Source organism: Rosa chinensis, chromosome 3 (genome assembly GCF_002994745.2).
Source record: "Rosa chinensis cultivar Old Blush chromosome 3, RchiOBHm-V2, whole genome shotgun sequence".
NCBI lineage: Eukaryota > Viridiplantae > Streptophyta > Magnoliopsida > Rosales > Rosaceae > Rosa > Rosa chinensis.
In genome coordinates, this window is record NC_037090.1 from 8,803,404 (window position 1) to 8,826,611 (window position 23,208).

At 38.6% G+C, this 23,208-nt stretch overlaps 2 protein-coding genes across 2 annotated transcripts; both read left to right on the forward strand.

Moving 5' to 3' along the window:
* Positions 1–484: 484 nt before the first annotated feature.
* On the forward strand, positions 485–6,444 carry LOC112192453. Its single transcript, XM_024332207.2, has 9 exons — positions 485–1,138; positions 1,598–1,783; positions 2,987–3,079; positions 3,331–3,513; positions 3,592–3,694; positions 3,775–3,960; positions 4,209–5,380; positions 5,538–5,935; positions 6,032–6,444. The coding sequence occupies exons 1-9, from the start codon at positions 899–901 to the stop codon at positions 6,090–6,092; spliced, it is 2,622 nt and encodes an 873-aa protein (XP_024187975.1). The 5' UTR covers positions 485–898; the 3' UTR covers positions 6,093–6,444.
* A 2,177-nt stretch (positions 6,445–8,621) lies between these two features.
* On the forward strand, positions 8,622–13,056 carry LOC112192107 (probable serine/threonine-protein kinase WNK5). Its single transcript, XM_024331672.2, has 7 exons — positions 8,622–9,491; positions 10,410–10,675; positions 10,763–10,986; positions 11,089–11,246; positions 11,331–11,667; positions 11,789–12,148; positions 12,252–13,056. The coding sequence occupies exons 1-7, from the start codon at positions 9,399–9,401 to the stop codon at positions 12,689–12,691; spliced, it is 1,878 nt and encodes a 625-aa protein (XP_024187440.1). The 5' UTR covers positions 8,622–9,398; the 3' UTR covers positions 12,692–13,056.
* Positions 13,057–23,208: the final 10,152 nt, after the last annotated feature.

Sequence of the window (23,208 nt, forward strand, 5' to 3'; positions counted from 1 at the left end):
GCTCCTTTAGCCTCACTCCAGAACCTTTGCGTTCTCACCTTCTTTGAAACTAGAAGAACATGAAGTGAGTGATGGCCGTACATGGAATGTCATATAAATTGTATTAGGTTTTCAGTATCAAGTAATTAGATATGTGTAAATAAATTTTTCTTAATTAAAAAAGGGTAGAAGAGGTAGTTTAAAGAAGAATATGGAAAAACAAAAATTAGGGGGTGTGTATCTAATAAATACGGATGTTTTCTCTTATCTCTACTCAAGATAGCAAAGTAAAATCAACCGACTTAGACCCATACATTGATTTTAAATTAGCAAAATTCAGTCTGCGATCTCTCTATCAAATTTCTATCCTAAATTTCCTCATTCTATTTTGGTCGTTGTTCATCTCTCTTCCAAGTTCCACCGCCGTCTCTCACGTTCAACTAGTCAGATTAACATGGGGAGTAAAATGAACACCGTTTCCTCTCAATAGTGTAAGAAAAACAAAAGAGTAGCGGTGGGAACGAAAGAAAAACACAACAACGACGGATGCGTTTCTGTGTTTTGTAGGCACAAAAAGAAAAGAAAAAAGAAATTATAGGAAGAATCCGAAAATATTAATACCAACATAAAATCGACAACCCACTTAGTAAGCAGTTTGGGATTTTTTTTTCAGAACCAAAAAAAAGAAAAGAAAAAAAAAACCACTGCATCTTCCACCCGGAAATCCCCAAGTCGTTTCATTCTAATCACCCCGCCGTTTTGTCCCAAACCGCCCAACCTCTGATCGCCGGAGATCAAAGCCCCATTCCGCCTTCCCCCAACTCGATTCCTCGCCGTCGTAAATGCCTATTCGATGGGCTGCCGCCGCGTGAGGGAAATTCCTTGTTTTTTTTTGTTCGAGAAATTCTAAAAAAATTTGATGGGCGATCTTAGGCCTTGGTCGCCTGAGCCAAACGGCGTCGTTTCGGAGGAGAGGCTGACCTCGTCTTCTTCGTCCGTGTTTTCAATTTCAACCAATCAGAGGGAGTACTGGCGGAGAGCGGAGGAGGCGACGCAGGGGGTTATAGCTCAGGTCCAGCCTACTCACGTCTCCGAGCGGAGAAGGAAGGCCGTCATTGATTACGTCCAGAGGCTCATTGGAGGTTGTCTTGTTTGCAAGGTCAGCATTCATACCTATACACACCATGCCCCTTATATCTCAATTTCAACTTGAATTTAGTGAAAAACCCTATGTTTTTCTGTGAATGGAAGAGCTCGTTTTTCGTGTGGTGATGAAAATGTGCCTTGAATTTTGGCTTTTAAGTATAGCTTGTCCGCTGCCGAAAGCTTGGACGACTTTGATTTTGAGTCTGTAATTATACAGTTGATTGAATCGCAATTAGTTTGCAGCTCATGGAGTTACGTTTTACTGTGAATTGAATTGATAGAGTGACTGTATGATTACGCAACCAACTTGGCCTATCGGGTTTGGGTAGTGTCTGTTTGAGAGATTAGTGTGCTTGTAGGTTTGTTCTGATCAGATTATTTGGGTTTTGTTGTCATTCCACATTATGGTTTGGTACCGAATTCTGAGATGCTGTGACAATGTCAAAGTTACGAAAGTTGAAATTCGTTTCAGGTGTTCCCGTTTGGATCAGTACCTCTGAAGACGTATCTCCCGGATGGAGATATTGATCTGACTGCTTTTGGTGGTCTAAATAGTGAGGAGTCACTGGCCAATGATGTCTGTGCTGTTCTTGAAAGTGAAGGTCACAATATGGCTGCTGAGTTTGTGGTGAAGGATGTGCAGTTAATTCGGGCTGAGGTTTGTAGGTTTTACCCTGTGTCATATTAGATATCATTGGTTGTGTAAGTGGTCTCATTTGTTTATTTGCTTAAACGCATCCATCAATTTTATTTTTGCTATGCAGTTTTATTTAAGTTTATCCATGAATAAATCTTTTCTTCCCAAAATCGATGGGAATACCCTGGGGGAAACTATTCACATTAATGGTGCTTAAAGAATTTTGGTTATTATGGCAGGAAGAAACCATAAACAAAAGAAAAGGGAAAAAGATAAAACAGTCTGCACTTACTCGCTTTGACTTGCACCCTTTGGTTCATATTTATAGTTTGTGTGCACCGTCTAGATGCACACAACATGGATCAAACAGTGAGGCCCTCGTCTAATCCCTGATCCCCTTGCATGAAATGTCATAAAGCTCATCATATTTAATTGAGACTTTCTATTAGGGATGTTGTGAGAATGGACCAATTAACAATGTAGAGACTAGAGAGGATGGATGAAACGTGAAATTTCTTACATAGGCAAACCTTATAGCGAGACCATGTTTGCTGGCTTATTATTGCTTGCCTGGCTTTTCTCTGGCATACCTTTCTTTCCATAAGATAGGTGGCTTTGGTATCTAGCTAAGAGAATATGTTAATTGGTTGTTATGTGAGTGGAGTAAGGAGGGGATATGTTCAGAATTTACTGTAGTAGCATAAGGACATTAATTGGTTTAAACGAGTGAGTTGAGAGCTGATCAGAGTTTTTTTTTTCGCTTGGTGTCAGTGTTCTTTTATGTGGGTATTCTGATGGAGCAGTCATACTGCTTCACAGCATCCATTTTAGCTGTTATGTTATCACAACTGTATGTGATTCAACAATCTTTTGACATAATTTCACATCTGCTGCATACAAATAAAGCCCTGCAAATACAATATTTTAAGAGGTGTAAATTTGTTCATACATTTTCTATTTCATATAATTAGTTATCTTCAAACCTACTGACTTAACTACATGGATTTTAACTACTAAACAATCGGTATAACTTAGTATTCATGGTATCACTTAGTATTCATGTCCATTAAAAATTTCTGTTTCATCGCTAGTATGTCCTTTAATTGCTTTTCCTGTAAACCTTTAGGAAATGCGTGTGTGTTTATGAGATTATTCTTTGTTTCTATTCATATTTACTTAATTTTAGTTGTCCTCAGTAAAGAATTTTGTGTTTTCTGGCGGCAGGTTAAGCTTGTAAAGTGCCTTGTGCAAAATATTGTGGTTGATATATCCTTCAATCAGTTAGGAGGGCTATGTACGTTATGCTTTCTGGAGCAGGTAGTCTTCCACTAAAGCTGAGTTGTATTAGTCCAGTTTTGCTACATATGATTGAATGAGTCACCAGATTTGGTTCATGTAAATGAACTTTCCGGGGAAGCTTTGGTTTATCAGATGCAATTTTTTTTTTTTTTTCAAGTCTATTACAGCAAGCAAAAATATTGGACTTTGGTTCTCTTGCTCATTTGTGATTTTGGAATTTTCTGTTTTCTTTTTTTTCTTGATCATCTTCCTGGTGCTGTACCATACAGGTTGATCGCCTCATTGGCAAAGATCATCTCTTTAAACGTAGTATCATACTGATTAAGGCTTGGTGCTATTATGAGAGTCGAATTCTTGGTGCCCATCACGGTTTGATATCTACATATGGTTTGGAGACCTTAGTTCTTTTTATCTTCCATCTATTCCATACATCTCTGAATGGTCCTCTAGCGGTGAGTGCTTGAAGGATTTAACACTAGTATTTGCCACATGTCCGTGGTGTAAATCTAACACATTTTCAATGTTAATAGGTCCTGTATAAATTCTTGGACTACTTCAGTAAATTTGATTGGGACAACTATTGTATCAGCTTGAATGGTCCAGTTCCCATATCCTCACTTCCTGAACTCTTGGGTGAGCAGCATCTATTTGCATTTATGCCATTCTATATAGGTATAGGTATTTGATTGCGATTCTTATGGTCATATTTGCAGCTGAGACGCCAGATAATGGTGGGGGTGATCTGTTGCTCAGTAGCGAATTTCTCAGGAGTTGTGTGGATAGGTTCTCAGTTCCTTCAAGGGGATATGAGACAAATTATAGAACTTTCCAGCCAAAGCATCTTAATATAGTTGATCCACTTAAAGAAAATAACAACCTTGGCAGAAGTGTGAGTAAAGGTGAACTTCATTTCTCTATAGTCCTCTTTGGTTTTGCTATTTACTGGGAATGATATGTTGAAGTTGTTGAACTAGTATGTAAAACAAGTAGGAATCCTCCCTCTATTATATTTACTTTTCAACTTCGTTATCAGAAATGGTTCTTCAAGCCTTGTGATGTTGCAGTTGAGAAATATTGGCTTTTCCGTATTTCTCTCCTGGTGGTCACATGTTCTGTTGACTACTATAACCTGCATTCCTATATACAGGAAACTTTTACCGAATAAGGAGCGCTTTCACATATGGTGCTCGAAAACTAGGGCGCATCCTTTCCCAGCCAGAAGAGAACACTGATGATGAGATTAGAAAGTTCTTCTCAAACACATTGGACAGGCATGGAAGTGGACAGAGGCCGGATGTCCAAGATCCTATTCCATCATCCAGATATGATGGGTTTGGTTCTGCATTGGGTTCAGAGTTGCAAGAAGATAAAGCAGTTTATGAATCCGAATCTGCTTATTCAACCGGCTTGGTTGGGGATTCTGGGTTAAATCATGAGGGATCTTGGGATGGTGGAGATACAAATATTAATGTACCTGGTCAAGTTACAAATGGTCCACCCAAAAGTGATACAGAGTTAGTATCCCCAACAATGTTTACGGAAATAGAGGGTTCCTCAAACGGAATTGCTGTTTCGGAGTGCCGCCTAGTTGGGGATGCAAAAGACCTAGCTACCTCCAGATTTCATGACCTTACAATTTCAAATGATGCTCAGAAACCATCCCCGTCCAAAGGTGAGATGAGTATGTCTCCTTTGGGTAAAACACAACTTGCACCTCATCTTTATTTCTCTCACTCATCAATGGGAAATGGGAACGTTAGTAATGGAGATGAAGATCACGAACTGCCAGAAAGCTTTGGATCAGCTGAGAATGGGGTTGGTAACCAGGATGAGAATCAATCAGCTTGTAATCAGGAGTCTTTGGCTCCTGTTGGACAAAAGCACCAACTTTCACGCTTGCATTCCATTGTGGGTTCATCTGAAGACTTTTATCCTAGTTATTCTGGTTATCGGATGCCAATTAGCACTACTGGAAGTCCTGAAACTTCTAACCCTTTGTCTGATCTCAGTGGGGAATATGATAGTCACTTACATAACCTACATGATGGCCGTTCATGCTATTATGCATACGAGCTCAATGCAGTCCATCATCCCGTGCAGCCTCCAATGCCCTCACAGTACCAGAGAAGTAAGTCATGGGATTTAAGTCGACAGTCTGTGCAGCTCAGACAGAATGCATTTTCACCAATGAGTCCCAATGGTGTTGTCCCTAGACAAGCATTTTACCATATGAACCCACCAATGCTACCTAATGGTGCTGGGTTTGGTATGGAGGAGATGCCAAAACCACGAGGAACTGGAACATACTTTCCCAATACGGTATACTCATTCTAACCCTAATGGTTTTTGAAATCTGAATTTACTTTGGTTAGGTTTTCTGGTCAACCTGGTGTTAGTTTGCAGTTTCTCTTCCCTGATAATTGTTTCAGTTGGTGGGCCTTCTCATCTAAGTGCTTTGGTGCACAAAATTTTGCAGAACCATTACAGAGATAGGCCCATGACAACAAGGGGAAGAAATCAAGTACCAGTGAGGTCTCCTCGTAACAATGGCCATGCCATGATACCACCTCCAGAAAATAATTTTCCTGACAGAAACAGTCGTGAGCTATCACAAGCCCAAATGCCTCTTCAAAAAGGTGGGGGAAAGTTTGGTTCTCCAGATAGCCCCACCAACTCCCCTCGAATGAAAGCATATCCCAATGCCAATGGGTCAATACATCCTTCTGATCGAATTGTAGAATTTGGGTCAGTTGAGCATTTGCCATTAGAGGCACCGCCCAGTGGCAGGCAAACAAACTCGGGATCATCATCCAGTCAAAATTCCAGTGTTGGCCAAGCCTCAACAAACTCGGAATTGGGTACAGATCAAGATAGGTATGGCAAATTCATTGGCTTTTCAAGTTTTTTATCTACTTCTAGCAAACTCAGATACGACTCTGTTCAAGTATTCATTGTTTCTGTATAATGTAGGATTTCTGTGCGGTCATACCGTTTGAAAGATGAAGATGATTTCCCACCGTTATCAGCCTGACAAAAGTGCGATTGATGATCTCTTTATATGGATGGTAGTATGAAAGAGTGTTACAGTAATTGCTAACATACTGCTTATATGGCTCTGGGCCACAACTTTTTATGAAGCTTTACATATGGAGTTAGATATTCTGTCTGTTGGAAGCCAGTTGTACATTCTCAACTAATCTTTTAACGCCTTTTTTAAAATCTTTATCGGGTGCCCTTTGCACCGAGTGTAGTTCATGTATAGGTTGCTTGGTTCCCCAGGTTTTGTTGTCACCATTACCCCTGTGGGTAATTGTAGAAACACAGAGTTAATGTTGTTGGTGATGTCGGATATAACTTATATTCAGGAACGTTTTTCTTGGCAAGCTCTGAATTTACTCATTTCAATATTGTTGCTGAAAGTGCACTTTGCTATAACTGAAGTGAAAAACTTTCATTGGTATATCCTCCCGGCGATCTTCTCCCTCGAAAGACTTTTCATCTACATGCCCCTCGAAAGATTTTTCACCTACATGCGATACAGGGGTCATCATTTCTTTCAAATCTGCCGTTTCGCTCCGCTAGGAGCCTATCACTGTTTTTTGAAGTTCCACTTGTTGGACTTGGTCCTGAAATATCTTGGCGTTACGCAACTCACAAACGAGCATTCACATAAAATCACGATTGATTCGCTTGACGGAGTTGAACTTAAAGTCTGCTCATTTTTCCAGCTGTTATGCTCTAAGTATGGGACTAAAAGGGGTGATGCAGCAACAGTAAAACATGGGCAGATGAAGTCGATTAATGCAGTAAGCACATAATTGGCTGGAAATAAATTGATGAAATGGATATTCTTCTTGATTACTTGCTGCAGACCCATATATAATTCTTTGCCTTTGGACCCATTTCTGAATTTTTTTTATTTTTTATTTTTTTATTTTTTTATATGAGTAAGAGGATCAAAATATTTCGCTTCTACCCCATGGTGACTCGAACCTATTTCTGAGTTTCATCAGGCATTTTGCTGATGTTTATACTCCCCCTAAATGAACAAGATTGCTGATGTTGGTAATTGGTATTGAACCCAGAACCTTGGAACTGTATAGATGCCGACTACTTTCAATTATTGTTCACCGAACAACTAACTAACGGGTCCAATAATCAAGTCGATGACATGTATAGTGGTTATATCCTAACTATTTTGTTTTTAATTAGAGGTCAAATCCTTGATTCAGGCAATCTTAAACAAGAAAATGAGAAAATAAAGACTCTGAGATCTCCTTAGATCATACTATCTTGATCTTTCGGAATTAGGGTTTAGAGTTTAGAGTTTTTCTTTTCGACAATTATACATGAGTTCCCAAGTTCGAAATTTCGAATATGCCCCATCACAGAGTATTAGGTCTGATAATGTGGCAAACATTCTTTTTTCTTGTGCCAAACATAATGAACATTAACCATGCCTGCATGTCCCAGTTATATCGTGGATAGCATTGCATTTTATATACCCAACAAAACACAGCTTTCATACCTTGATTATCTTATAATGCAAGTTCCATTATTATAACTATATCTAATGCTAATTGAGCCACACACACTTTGTTCACAAATTGGGGAAGCTGTATCACCACATGATACATTAGTAGTTTACTCCTCAAATGAATTATGATAATAACAGAACACTAAAATACAGATGAGTAATCACTAATATAATAGTGAGGTCAACTTAAACACTTTGTAGATTAATCACATATGGGACAAACTTATGATGTCAACAAATTTACTATAATCATAATTAGAGCGTACACCTGTATATACAGAGAGAGGATAAGAATAAAATAGTTGATCGGACTCTTTTGAGAGATGTTCATGAATCCTTAAGAAAATGGAAAACCTGAAAATGAAAGATTGTATATTTGTCAAAGAAGCACTTAGGACCTGATCAGATAAAAAAAACGACTCGAGGCTTTCTTAGTTGGTGAGCTCTCTAGCCACATGGTTTTTATTAGGATTTAACCCCACAAGGCTGGCAGTTCCTGAGGGCTGAGGAGATGAATCTAGCTAGCTGTTATTAAATACATAGACGATTCATCATAAAATCTGCTTTTACATATAACAATTAAATGACTATTTGATTTTTAAAATAAGTGTATGATAAAACTCCTAGTACCATAGACAACCTCTACAAACAAACGTAGAAAGAAAAAAGTAGCTGACATTTCTTCAATCGTATACGATGATAAACAACAACCAGATAAATATATGCGCTAATTAAAGTTTCGAGTTGAAGACCTGATATCTGAGTTCTGGACCCTCTTCTGGATTCTGCTAAGCTTGCTCAGTTACACCGTCTAGTGCCCATCACCTAACGAGAACTTAGACTCCACCTCCCCAAATACCAACGAGTCAGTTGGATCTTAGGCAATTAATATAACCCGCCAGTAATTACCTAGTGTATTTGAGTTTGGACTCCTTCAAATCCCACCAGCTCCATTATATGGGGACCCCAAAACAAAAAATCATTACAAATATATCAAAAGAAAAAAAAAAAAAAAAAGTCCTGCCTATTCTGTTTTATAATAAGCACCATCCCATTTCCACCACCACCACCAAGCTTTTTTTTTTGCACAAATTGCAGGCCTCCCGCATCTTTCCAAACTAGATAGTCTCTCTCAAACTCATCAAATCTCATTTTTTCTTTCAAATTACTCTTATCTGAATCCTTGAAATCTAATCAGGGTTGCTCTTAGATCCACAAATGGTACTATCAAAGCGTATCCACAGGTTCTTCAAGTTTAGACTCGGCCTTGTTTCATGCCAAAGTTCTACTAGTCCTTCATATGATCATTTCATATTCTAAAAGCTTTTTTTTCGGAAACCAATCCTCCTCCACAAAAGCATTTTCATTAGTTGACAAAAAATATTCTCTCTTCCCTACCACCACCACCACCACCACCCACCTCACAACAGTTTCCACCATTGCAAATCTTAATTAGTCTCTGTCAAGTATTTTGCTTTTGTACAAGTCTTTCATCTTTGAGATATATACAAATGGTTGCCAAGACGAACTACGAGTTTTCGAGGGGAGTTGTGGAAATGGCCTGGATCATGCTCAGAGTTGATTACTCTAGGCTTTTCTGGCTGCTCTTTGGGGTATTTTCTTATGAAAACCATGAGGGAAAGCCTCGGATTTCGTAGCACCCGCCCACCCACCTCAAAATCTTGCATTTCAATACCATAGAAGTAGTGTACTCAGATTTTTAAGTCTATAGCTAAGATATATATAGGTGTTGATATATACTCAAACAAAAAAGTGCGCTTGCTTTTTGATTTTTCAACCATGAACAACAAGACCAGGATAGGAAGGTGCACTGTTGGAGCTAAGCAGCAGCCTGAATACGTTGAAACAGATCCATCTGGTCGCTATGGACGTGTAAGTTTCTCTTGTTTTTGTATATCTGATCTGTGATATAACTTTCGGTGCTTATCATTTGTCGTATTGCTTGCTTGGTTTGTTTGTGAACATACTAATTATATATTCTATTCCATCAAAGTTATAGGTTCTTGAAGAAATAGATCAAAGAAAAAGTGGTACGTATTTGCATGCAAAGGAAAATAGTAATTACCCCATCTTCTGATACCATAAACTCAGTGAAAGATGCTTAAATGAATCACAAATGCATTTGAAAGTAGTGAATTACTTGGAAGGCTAAAGAGGTTATTTCATTTTCTGTTGCTGGCCGGTCAACTGTCATGTGTGAAGTGGTCTTAATTTGATTAAAGATGATAAACATGAACATGAATAGTTTTGTTTGTTTTATCCAAAATTCACTTGTATTTTTTTAATTAGACTAATCGTCTAATTGGATGGTGCAACTACCCTAACCTTGTCCTGCCGATTAATGGTTTAAAAAGACACTAACTATTCATATACAGCGGTTTTAATAAGCATCTCTTTATGCAAAGGTTATTATTGATGTCCAGATAATTTCCATACTTGTTGAGTAAGAAACTGAAGAAAAGCTACTACTTTTCCTTCCTCCATTACTTTGACCCTTGTAATAATGAAGAAAAATGTTTAAGAGTGTATTTGCTGACATGGGCTAGATCCAATAACATGAGTGCTAAATATAACAAAACTAAGTTCTGTAGAAGATTCAAAATCATTCTGTCTACGTGTTAAATATCAATTCACACTTCAAGTTCCAGATTCAGTTTAATAAGTTGTAGAATGTGGTAAGTGGAATGAATGCATTTCTTCCTTGTAAACTTAAAAGTATTTACTCCATTGTAAAGATAAGTCTGATCAGTACTAATAAGAGATTTTGTTTCTTAATTTTCTACTAAGCAGTTCAGGGAAATGCTTGGCAGAGGAGCCATGAAGACAGTTTATAAGGCATTCGATCAGGTCCTCGGAATGGAGGTGGCTTGGAACCAAGTCAAGCTTAACAATGTCTTTGGTTCACCAGAAGAACTTCAGAGGCTCTACTCCGAAGTTCACCTCCTCAAGAACCTCAATCATGATTCGATCATTCATTACTACACGTCTTGGATTGATGTTGATCGAAGAACCTTCAACTTCATCACTGAAATGTTCACCTCTGGCACCCTCAGAGAGTAATTAACTACAAAACTCATAGCTGCTAATTAATATCCCAGAGGAGTTAAAATAAGTTAACTGACTTCGTTTGTAACTTGAAACAGGTACAGGCAAAAGTACCAACGAGTGAACATTGGAGCAGTGAAAAACTGGGCACGCCAAGTCTTGCGTGGTCTGGCTTATCTGCACAGACTTGATCCACCTGTTATTCACAGGGACGTCAAGTGTGACAACATCTTTGTTAATGGCCATCTTGGACAAGTCAAGATTGGTGATTTGGGTTTGGCAGCTATTCTCCGTGGGTCGAAACAAGCACATAGTGTCATAGGTAACTTCTAACTCTCTGAGAGTACACAGTAATTTGGATTGGATTAAAGGAATCCATCTGATGTCTCGAATTTTCACTTAATTTTTATGCACTTGTATTCAGGTACACCAGAATTTATGGCACCTGAGTTATACGAGGAGGAATACAATGAGCTAGTAGACATATATGCCTTTGGCATGTGTGTGCTAGAGATGCTTACTTCAGAATATCCGTATAGCGAGTGCTCTAATCCTGCTCAAATTTACAAGAAAGTCACTTCCGTAAGTATACTTGGTCTTCAATAATATGAATAATGCATGTGATGCTTCATTTTGTTACATAATACAACTGGCTCTTACTTGCAGGGAAAACTACCAAAGGCATATTACAAGATTGAAGATTTGGAGGCGCAGAGATTTGTAGGTAAGTGTTTGGTGGATGTCTTGAAAAGGTTGCCAGCGCATGAGCTCTTGCACGATCCATTTCTAGCATCTGATGATGGAGAGCCTAAGCCAATGCCCATCTCAATATCAATCCCAATTCAAAAGATAGCCCCTGATGAAAGTACTGAAGTGATGAAGGAGCCAGTCTTGGCTTTGGGGTCTAATTCAAAAAGAAGCACTAAGATGATCATTACCGGGTCAAGGAATCCCGAGGACGACGCTATTTATCTCAAAGTTCGGATTTCTGACAACCAAGACGGTACTCCACCGATCCATTTCTTTCATACATTTTTTTTTCTTTCGGACGTCTGACATTTATTTCATAAATGGATGACAAAGTCACTATTTCTTGCATAGTCATATGATTGGTTTCTTTACAGGTGATGCCAGGAATATATACTTCCCCTTTGACATTGTGAACGACACCGCAATTGATGTAGCAGTGGAGATGGTGAAAGAATTGGAAATTAGTGACTGGGAACCATCCGAGATTGCTGTGATGATAGAAAAAGAGATATCTTCTCTAGTTCCAAGTTATAACAAATGGGGCTCTCCCCAAGATTATCATTCTGATCAGCATAGCTTTAGCTATGAAGATGATGAAGACTGTGACGGTGATGTTACCCACCATCCCTTCTACTCTTTCTCCTCATGTTCTTCCTCCCAAAATTCTCTTCCGGCTTTGATGGCCCAATGTCATAGTGCGAAGAACATGACTAGTGACCAAGATTGGCTTCACGGTATGTTCAAGTTTTCAGATACTGTAAATCATGTAAATGCCTTGGATTTTTACTTCAAATTAACTTGCTTAAAGTTCATTTGTTTTGGTCTGTTGTAATGCAGGTGATCTGTTTACCAATGATGATGCAAGTTCTCAAAGTTCTTTGAACTCTTGCAACTACTCCAACATGAATTACTACTCAGGCAATGAAGATGACCATGACTTAATTAGTCCAGGAAGAGAAGCCTCCTCCTGCTTTGGAAAGACTAAAAAATCTACGAGGTTTTGCCCTTTGGAGAGCACGACTACAAATCATTACAAACGTTGTGATCCACAGGTAGGCATTGGGAGAGCTTATCATGAACTGAATCACCATCATCATCATCATCATTGTCACCATAATCAGGGGAATTGGAAACTACCAAGGATTCGGTCACTTGCTGACGTGCGTAGCCAATTGTTGCACCGGTCACTGGTGGAGGAGATAACCAAGAGGCGTTTGTGCAATACCGTTGGAGCTGTTGAGAACATAGGATTTCAAGCACCAGGAAATGGCAGCTAATTTCCTCTGAAGCTAGAGCTAGTCCTCCAAAGACGATGAGAAGCGAGGGTGCAATGGACAAGTTTCTTGAGACTCTCAACTAGTACTCCAACATGTATAGGTGTGTAAGTAATGCTTGTAAAAATTTTGAGCCTTGAGAAGACTTTAAGGTTCAAGAAAATAACAAATCCGGACTACGCTGCTAGCCTCTGGTTTGAGCAGCGGATTTGATTGTTACGCAATGCATAATTGCATATCTTTTGCTCTTTGGTCAAGTTCAAGTGCTAGCTAGAGAGGTATGAGCCTGCATATATAATTCTGCAGAATGGACTTCTCCTTTGTGTAAATTTTTGTCCTCCTTTTCAAGCAAGTCATAAGTGAAACAACTCTCTGCTACCTCTTATGCTAGATTTCAATATGCTGAAACTAATGTCTCTAGTGAGGGTGATTCTAGTTTTGGGTTAGACGTGGGGGGTGTTAACTGCGCCTACTAACAGAACTTTGCATTTTTCAAAGACATTTTTTCCAAACAGTGAAAGAGTATGGATAATTTATACTAGCATGGGCCTACAGACATTGTGTGTGGGGAGGTTTTTTTATTTCTTTTTATTTTTAAAGAGCGAGTGGTGAGGTAGTTAAAAGTAGTAGGTGTCTCCTTATAGAAACCTACCACATTTCCACTACTTTAATTTTTATTTTGTAAATTGACTTTATTATCTTATAAATTATTTCCGATTCAAAGTTTTTTAACATATACGGGCTAAATTGGTAAAAAAAATTAAGTTAAGAAAAACAAGTTTTTTTTTTTTTGAGGAGAATACGTCAGAGTATATATTGAAGAAATCAATCAGTTTGTACACAAAGTGGCTAAGAAGCCACTGATTTCTGTGGGGACAAACCCACTCCAATACAGATCAAAATTAGAACCTAATGCAAATCTAGCCATCATGTTGGCCACCTTATTTGCAGTCCGACTAATATAGCTGAAATAAGAGCCATGAAGGCCCCCAGCATAGTGAAAATATCTTCATAAACTCTACCCAGCAAAGAAGTATTCACACCTTGTGAGTGAATGGTAGTCACAACGTGCTGACAATCAAACTCAAAGGCAACTGGAGCAAGACCAAACCTATCCTCCAAGTTGCATGCAGCTCGGCAAGCCAAAACTTCAACAGTTGGCAGATTTGACACCCAGCGCACCTTAGAGCAAACACCGCCTACTATTGAGCCAGAACTATCTTTAAGCACAACCCCAATACCACCAGAATGGCTTGAAGCATCATATATCCCAACACAATTAGCCTTAAGCCAACCCGGGGAAGGTGGAGTCCACTGTGAATTCCCTCTCCCCACAACCCGGTGTGAAGGAGCTTGAACTGACCTATGAAGATGATAAAAAGAAGTAACCTGAAAAGCTAGCTGATCAAGGGATGCAAACCTACCATTCCAAAGCCTCTTATTTCGTTCCTTCCACACAAACCAGACCAATATCAAGAATAAGGAAGCATCTGTTTTAGTTAGGTTCCCCAAACACAAAGCCAACCAATCACGTACAGAACCATGCACCATATGCAACGACTGCACTATATCCAGTGAAGGAAAGTAATTCAACAAGTCCTTCACAAAAGGGCATTCACAACTGACATGAACATTAGAAGAAAATTGACATGAACATTAGAAGGGCATTCACAACTGACGTGAAGAAAAGCAAGCTTTATTGTCTTAATAATAGTATAGATGGTAAAAAAAAAATTAGAAGAAAATTGGAAAGATGTGTGTTATTGAGAATTAATAGTGCACTTGATGTATTGATACTGTATGTAAAATGAGATCTAATTAGTCATTGGTATCATGGTATGCGCTCTAATAGCCTCTTACCTGGGCTCTCTCAAGGTGAAAAAAGTAAAGTTTAAAAATAATAAACAAACTATAATTTTTTTTTTTGGTTTGAAGGAATTCTTTCATAAAACGCCCGCAGGCAGAGACAAGGCCTGGGCCCTAGAGTCAACCAGGAGTCTCAAAGAAGAGAACAAACAAAGCTGGCTATCTAGCCCAACTCGCAGATGATGCCTGATACAAAGCTAAAGAAAAACTAGGATACTAGACAATAAAAACAAAGCAGCAAAACTAGAAAAGAAAAGCTGGAGGGAACCAAAGCGGAGCTATTCCGTCATCGGCATATCAATTTCAACATTTGCCATCAAAAACTATAATTTATGTTCAAAAAAATATATAAAATTATCCCAAAACCATGATTTTTACCTAAAATTATGGACAATATACAATTTGTCATCAAAAACGCATGTTCTCATCAAAATTTTCCCACCCTCAAATGATGTTTAAACAATTCTCAAACTAAAGATATTCAAAAATCACGATACTAAATATTTTTTATAATATTTCAAAGTGAGAAAATAATATAATTCATTAAAAATGTAAAAGTAAAAATGGATTGGAATTGTCTACTCATTTCATTCATAACCTCTTTATATAGGGATAGGATTACAACGGAAATACCAATTACATTCATGATACTAAATGCTGATTGAGCTGTGATTTGTAATTGCTTGATTCCCTCTTCGTCTGTTTCTTTGACGAAGGCACATAATGTGTTTTTCCTTTAACACTCCCCCTTGTGCCAAGTCAAAGACAAAATGGTGCATGAGTTGTTGCCTCACTAAAAACCTTACCAAGTAACAATAAAAACCATGTGGGACAAAAATAAAACTTGGTCGAAGGAAAAGAGCACAACGCACCTTCTACATTTGAGAATGACATGTGTGTGTTAGACTCTCCCTGACGTCTACACCTCCCCCTGATCATTACATTAATCAAGTGAGCTTGGAAAGCCTTCGCATTCCTATGCTTTTCACATGTTTCTCAAATGTGGCCTTAGGCAGTGATTTGGTGAACAAATCTGCCACATTCTCCTCAGACCTTACTTGATTCACTTGAATCTTGAGGAGGGTCTGTTGTAGCTGATTGTGGAACAACTTTGGCGATATGTGTTTTGTGTTATCACCCTTAATATAACCTAGCTTCATATGTTCGATGCAAACTGCATTGTGTTCATAAATGCAAGTAGGCTCTTCAGTGGTAGAACTCAAACCATTAATCTCTCGAATATGTGCAATGATAGTTTTTCACCATACACACTCACGAACCGCCTCATGTACAACAATAATCTCTGAGTGGTTCGAGGAGGTAGCCACAAGGGTTTGCTTGGTTGATCTCCAAGATATCGCCGTGTTCCTATTGGTAAATACATAACCAGTTTGGGAACGACCTTTGTATGGGTCAGAGAGATACCCAACATCAGCAAAACCAACCAAAACATCATTTGGGGTTTCCATGTAGTGAGTGGCACTTTCGCCATCAATACTTTCTTCAGGGATTGCAGTTCCATCTGCAGTCCCTCTTGTCTCTCTGCAGGGAAAGAACAGTCTCAAGTCAATGGTTCCTTTTAGGTATCGAAGATGTTCTTGATACCATTCCAGTGACGCTGCGTTGGCGGTTAGCTAAATCTAGCTAACAAGTTCACTGAGAATGCAATGTCTGGTCGAGTAAATTGGGCTAAGTACAATAATGCGCCTATTGCACTTAGAAAGGGAATTTCAGCTCCCAACACTTGTTCGTCATCTTCCTTTGGACGAGGTCGATCTTTCTTTGCATCCAAACTTCGACCGATCATGGGAGTGCTAGCAGGATGTGCTTTGTCCATGTTATATCGCCTGACTTTTGGACATATGCAGACTGGTGGATTAATATTCCACAAACTCGGTGTTCTAGTTCAAGGCCTAGATAGAATCGAGTTTTCCCAAGATCCTTCATCTCAAATTCGGATTTCAAGTAGCTCGCGGTTTCTCTTATTTCATCAAGAGTACCTGTTATGTTCATATCATCGACATATACTGCTACAATTGCCAACCGGAACTTGTTTTCTTTATGAATACGCAGGGGCATAATTCATCGTTCTTATATCCCTTCCCAATCAAGTAGTCACTTAGACGGGTATACCACATCCGCCTGGATTGTTTTAATCCGTAAAGTGAGCGTTTCAACCTAGTTGCAAACGCACTCCGTGGTTTAGAGTCACTTGGCTTGAGTAATGTAAGGCCATCAGGCACTTTCTTATATATCTCTGAATCTAGATCCCCATGGAGATATGCAGTAATCACATCTATGAGCTGCATTTCCAGTCCTTTGGAAACTACTAAGCTAATTAAGTAGCGGAACGTTATAACGTCCATTTTGGGAGAGAATGTCTCCTCGTAGTCAATTCCAGGGCGTTGTGAGAAACCTTGCGCCACAAGGCGAGTGATAGGCGCATTTTAATGTGATATTTTAAATGTTAATTCCTCACATTTTGCTTAGTTATTCCTTAACGAATCGATTTTTAACTTAATTTCTAATTTTAGGTACATTGGAGTAGATGAAGAAGAAATGAGTGTTACGTCCATAATTACCTAGAAATGATGGAGAAGAATGAAAATGCACTAAAAAGTCAACCTTGAATATTTTCTTACTCCGGCTAGGAGAATCAGAGCCAAGCAAGGAAGAAGGAGCGGCCACCTGACCAAATGAACTTGAAATGAGCTGAAACTCTCCAGATCCATTCTAGACACCCAAATGATCATTTCTTATGAAGAGTTCCAGAGAAAAATATGAGTGGAAGGCCTTCAAACAATCAGCCCAATTTTCTACAGAAGTAAAACCGGAAAACTGGACCTGTAAGAGGTCCAGCAGCATTTCCGGCCCAACCACATGGAATAAAGCTCTGAAAATTTGTCAGGATGATCTACACTCATAGTGGAACATTTTTTATGAAGAAGTCGAAGGCTCATTCTGAAGTTTTGATGGAGAAATAATTGAAGGAATAAAGGGGAAGAAACTGACCTGAAAACAGCTCAACACCACATATTCATGTTTCCCACCCATATGAAGAAAGCATTTCTTTTTCCTTGGATACATTTTTTCTACTCTAAAACATCATCATCACTTCCACATTTCTTCATCTTCATGCTTTGCTTTCATCATTACCTCATCTTTTACATATTTTACAAACCACTTTCATACTCCACTTTCATTATTTTTCTTCATCTCATCATTTCACTCTTCTTTTTCTTCCCTATTTAAACACATTCTCCTCTCACTCTCAATCACACATTCCTTCATCCATTTCATCTTCTTTGTCTCTCCATTTCCTTTCCATTTTCCTAAACACATTCCTTCATCCATTCCATCTCCTTGTCTCTCCATTTCCTCTCCATATTTCTTTTCCATTCTCTAGTTTTCTTGTTCTTCATTTTCAAGCCAAGAGAAAGAGAAGCCATGCAATACATCAATTTCCCAACCGCCATCCACCCTTGTGTCGTCCCTAGAAGATTGCTTGCTTTCAAGGATCTTCAAGTTCTTCGTCTCAAGGCTTTATCATTCATCTTTCAAGGTGTATTATATCCTTTCTCTTGTTTTCTTTGTTTGATTTTGTAAAACTATGAATTCTAGTTAACAAATAATGTTAAGGGCAAAGTTTAAAGCCCGTTTATATGTTTTGAGATAAAGTTGTGATTTCTATATGTTGATTTTTATGTTGCTTATGTGGGTTTGTTTAATTAAATTTGCATGATAGAAAACTTTTGTATTTTAATCTTATGTGGTTGCAAACACTTAGGGTTTTGATATAATTGGTGCTAGGTTTAAGAACATGAAATCGACTTTTCGTTTTGTGTAAACTTGAATCAAAGTAGTAAAGGTTTTGTGCAAAGACCGAATTTAATTAAAAAGGATTGCAATTAGGTGGACTTTTCCATACTAAGTTGTACACTTGAGTTGATAGCCTTTCTCTATGTGTAATGCGTTAAACATGACATGATTGACTAGCTTTCTAGGGTTTGATTGCATGTTTGATAGGATTAATCTAGGTGCTTTCGCTTAGGTTAATTAGCATTGAAAAGTAAAAAATGGGAATTCATTTGCTTTCGAATGTTTCACATGATCAACTCCTCTCTCATGACATTTAAAATCAACTATAGGAATTGTAATTGGATTTCTTGCATATGGATGTGGTTTTGATCTTTGTTCCTTGCGATCCACCCTTGTATATATGTTTTTACGTTTTCTTTATTTTATTTATTTTAATTTTAATTTTAAGAATCCTAAACCCCCCCTTATTTTTGTTCACTTGTATATATTTATTCTTTATTTTATTTTTGTAAATAATACTTTTCTTTATTTGTTTCACAATGACAGGTGTACCCTCAATCCCCGGAATAGAACGATCCCTACTTACTTATACTACTAACGATATTTCAGGGTTAAATTGCGCGCTTGCTCAAAGCGCGTCAGCGAGCCTTGTACCTTAGGACTTCATTCTTCTCATTACGCTTTCTGACAAAAGTCCATTTATGTCCTACAGGCTTTACACTTGGTGGGGTTAGCACTACAGGACCAAATACATGTCTCTTTGTCAGAGAATCTAATTCTACCTGGATTGATTCATTCCATTTAGGCCAATCTGCTCTTTGTTGACATTTTTCAACAGAGCGTGGTTCGATGTCATCGTGCTCTATGATTCCTTGAGCAACAGTATATATCATCAATGTGTATGGAAGATCTTTCTATCAACTCATACGCACTCTCGTAATCCTTTGAGATTTCTTTGTTCTCTGGAATCATTTCAAACATCGGAGCGTCCTCCAATATTGATTCATGGACATAACTATAATCAGAGACAATCTCATGAGATGGATTCTATACATTGATGATTGGTTTGTGCCTTACTCACCCTCTTCTTCCTTGGGTGAGTGTCAATCGAACCAAGTGACTTCCCCCTCTTCCTTGGGGAGCCACGGCCTCAACCACACCTCCACTAAGTACGGTTGCAATGCCTCTATCTGCGGCACCGTGCCCCTAGTTGGGGACTTCTAACCTTGTAGGCACATTTGCAGTTGATATATGTGATCTCGTCACTTTTACGATATCAGTAAATGCATCAGGCATCGAATCTGCTACGTTCTGAAGATTGATTATTCTTTTCACTTCACTTTCACATTGTGAAGTACGGGGATCAAAATGAGACAGAGTGGGAACAAACCACGACAATTCCTGTCTTTCCCTTGGAAAATCCTTTTTCCTATCTCTCCCTAACGACGGGAAGACTGTCTCATCAAAGTGACAATCCGCAAATCTAGCGGTAGAGAGATCGCCTGTCAAGGGTTCCAAATAGCGGATAATTGTTGGGGATTCGTATCCAACATAAATACTTAATCGTCTCTGAGGACCCATTTTGGTGCGCTGTGGGGGCGCAATAGGCACATATACTGCTCAACCAAATATGCGTACGTGTGAAGTGTCAGGCTCATATCCAGTTACCAACTGGTACGCAGAAAATTGGTTGGCTAGCTGTGGGTCTTAAATGAATAAGTAAAGCTGCGTGCAATATTGCATAACCCCATGCAGATATAGGCATGTTGGTGCACATAACCGATGCCCTAGCCACCATCTGTAGCCTTTTGATGGTGGCTTCTGCGAGACCATTTTGTGTATGCACTTGGGGTACAGGATGCTCTACATCGATCCAAATAGATATGCAATAATCATCAAATGCTTTTGATGTAAACTCTCCAGCATTATCAAGCCTTATAGACTTGATAGGGTGATCAGGGTGGTGAGCCCTTAAACGTATAATCTATGCTAGGAGTATTGCAACATTTATGGTAGACAACAAAACGACATGTGACCATATTGTCGAAGCATCCACCAGAACCATAAAGTACTTGAATGGTCCGCATTCTGGATGTGTAGGTCCACAGACATTTCTTTGTATCCTTTGTGAGAATGGAATGTTTTGTTTTGTATCTTTAGCATAGGAAGGTCTCGATCCTGTTTTTGCTAAAGAGCAGGCTTTGCAAAACAAGTTATGTGCCTTTGAAATAGTCAATGAGGCATAATGGGAGGGAGGTAGTGCTTTTGGTTCTTCAGAAAAGCAATGACTACATTTGAGCAATCCTAGAACTGACACCTTGCAGTGTGGCGGATTTTTCTCCCATTTTTCACTCGAAAGAAGGGATGTCCGTGTGAGTTCTTTAAAAATACGGATCATCATGTCATGACCTCGTGACAGAGGCAGTCATGCAAAAGCCTGTATGAGTCAGTGTCCCACATTTCATTGTTGGTGACAATATAGGATTCAATGATCCGAATCGTAGTGAGGTACAGTCTACTAAATTGACTCATAAGTTTCTCTAAGATGTGTTTCCTTCCACAGTCATTAGATGTAATATCAAGGTATTCATTTCCATTCTCACGGTGTGTTTTTACATGATAACCGTTGGCACAAATTTCTTTGAAACATTAACAAGGTTCGATTAGCTCTTGGTGCATATAGAGCGTCTATGACTTGAAATGTTGCGCCATTAGGCAGCAAAAATTTGGCAGTTCCTCGCCATTTTATTAGTTTTGATAATCCAATCATCGTAGTCACAGAGGAATTATAGGCTTATTAGTTCAATGAATAATTGCCTATTTCTTAATATTGTGTGGGTAGTCCCACTATCATCTAAGCACTCAAGTTCTCTTCCATTCATTCCTACAAATAAATGGGAGGTATTTAGAAAATATAACTCATATTCTTTAGAGTATTTCTATTTGCGTAGAATGGTATTCTTTTCATTCTAATAATTTTTCTCTAGATGTATTGCTTTACATCTTTATAGTGCTATGTCGAACCATGTAAATATGTGTAGTAAATAAATTTGAATAAATTCAGTGCTTCAGAATAAAATTCAAAATTTATTAATAAGCCAACGATAATCAAATCAAGGTCTTATTCAGAAATCTTATTCATCAATCCATGATTGAAAATAAACTTTAAGACCAAACAATAGTCTAATTAAAAATGAGGCATTATGCCTTCACAACTGTCTTTGGAAAATAAAATGAATAAAGCAGATCAGTCAAGATTGAGAGCATCCATTGACTTAGCAAGTTCCTCTTTGCCATTGGAGTCTGCAACTGTAAGGTTGACGTCTAGGTCATGACCTCCTTCTTCCATATAGTGAGCCACTTGTTCTTTAGACTCTATATACCTCTTGTAATTGGCTGTTACTCTGTTGTTTGCTTGGCAGTTCTTGTACGAATGCCCAATGAATCCACACCTATAGCATGGTTCATTGTCAACTCTTTCCTTTGGCATCTTGTTTCCATGATCCCTATGTCCCTTTCCACGTGGTGCATGGTTGCCACGTGGGTAGGGATCAGCACGTCTAAACCCCCTTACATTGGAGTTATTTCCACCTTTCATTTTTCCATAATTAGCCTCGGAAATTTTCTTTGTCCCAGTGGGCCTAGCATTGTTATTCAAGATAATCTTATTTTGTCTCTCAGCCACTTGCAGTAGGCTTATCAACTTATTGAAGGTTGTGATTCTTTTGTTGTCATAATCCAACTGATACTGGTTCGCTAGTATAAAAGCTGAATTAGGAAAGGTGGTAAGAGTCTTGTAGATCATATCATCTTCTGTGATTTCCCTTCCACAGAAATTGAGACGTGCCTTTAAGCGCAACATGTCCTTGTTGAAGTCATTGACCTTTTTATAGTCAAGCAAGCGGATTCCATTCCACTGAATAGCTAGTTCTGGGAGTAAAGTGTCATGAATGTTCCCAAAACGTCCTTTAAGGGCATCCCACAGTGCTTTGGGTGTCTTCAACTGGAGAAACTCCCAGCGTAGGCTAGGATCAATATGTCGCCTCAGAAAAATTAAGGCATCTGCTTTCACCTTATTAGATAGTTCATCATCTTTGGGATCAGTAATGGTGGCAGTGTAGTCTTTTGCCACAAAGGCAGTTTCCATATCGGAAACCCAACGATGGTACTCAAGTCCTTCTGAGTCCAAAATGTCAAACTCAGGTCAAGTTGGATAAGTCATCTACATAAATAAGAGAGAAGATATAAATTACGCAGTCATAAAGACATCCACATAAATTATTTTCCAAACATATGAATTAGATTTCAAGACCAAGATTCGTAATGGTCACATTTTTTCGATGCTATATGAAAATATTTTATCACAGTAAGTGTGTGTATAATTGTTGAGTCACAAATTACTTATGCAATTGTGCCCCATAATTATGAAAATTGATTTGTCTTCCATGCTATTTTACCCTTTTTAATCCATTTCCTTTTATTTGTAGGAAACCTTGCATTGAGAATAAAATGACTATTTGAGGCTTGAAATGTGGAGATTTGAAGCTAGGGGAAGAAGATACGGAGATTGGAAGAAAATTGCAAATCGACTTTTCCGGCGAACTTTTCAGGCGACTTTTCCGGCGAGCCGCCACTCATGGAGGGTCTTTTCTCCAGCAAAGGAGGACCATGGTGGTGAGAATATCCCATCACTTGGAATTCAAATATCTCCCTACACCTTGTCCTTTTATCACCTTGCCAATTTGGGACCATTTGGGGGACAATGGTGTAAGAGCATCTCTTGCACACTTGGGGACCAAAGATGACACACCTAGCTGATCAAAAAGAGGCCAAAG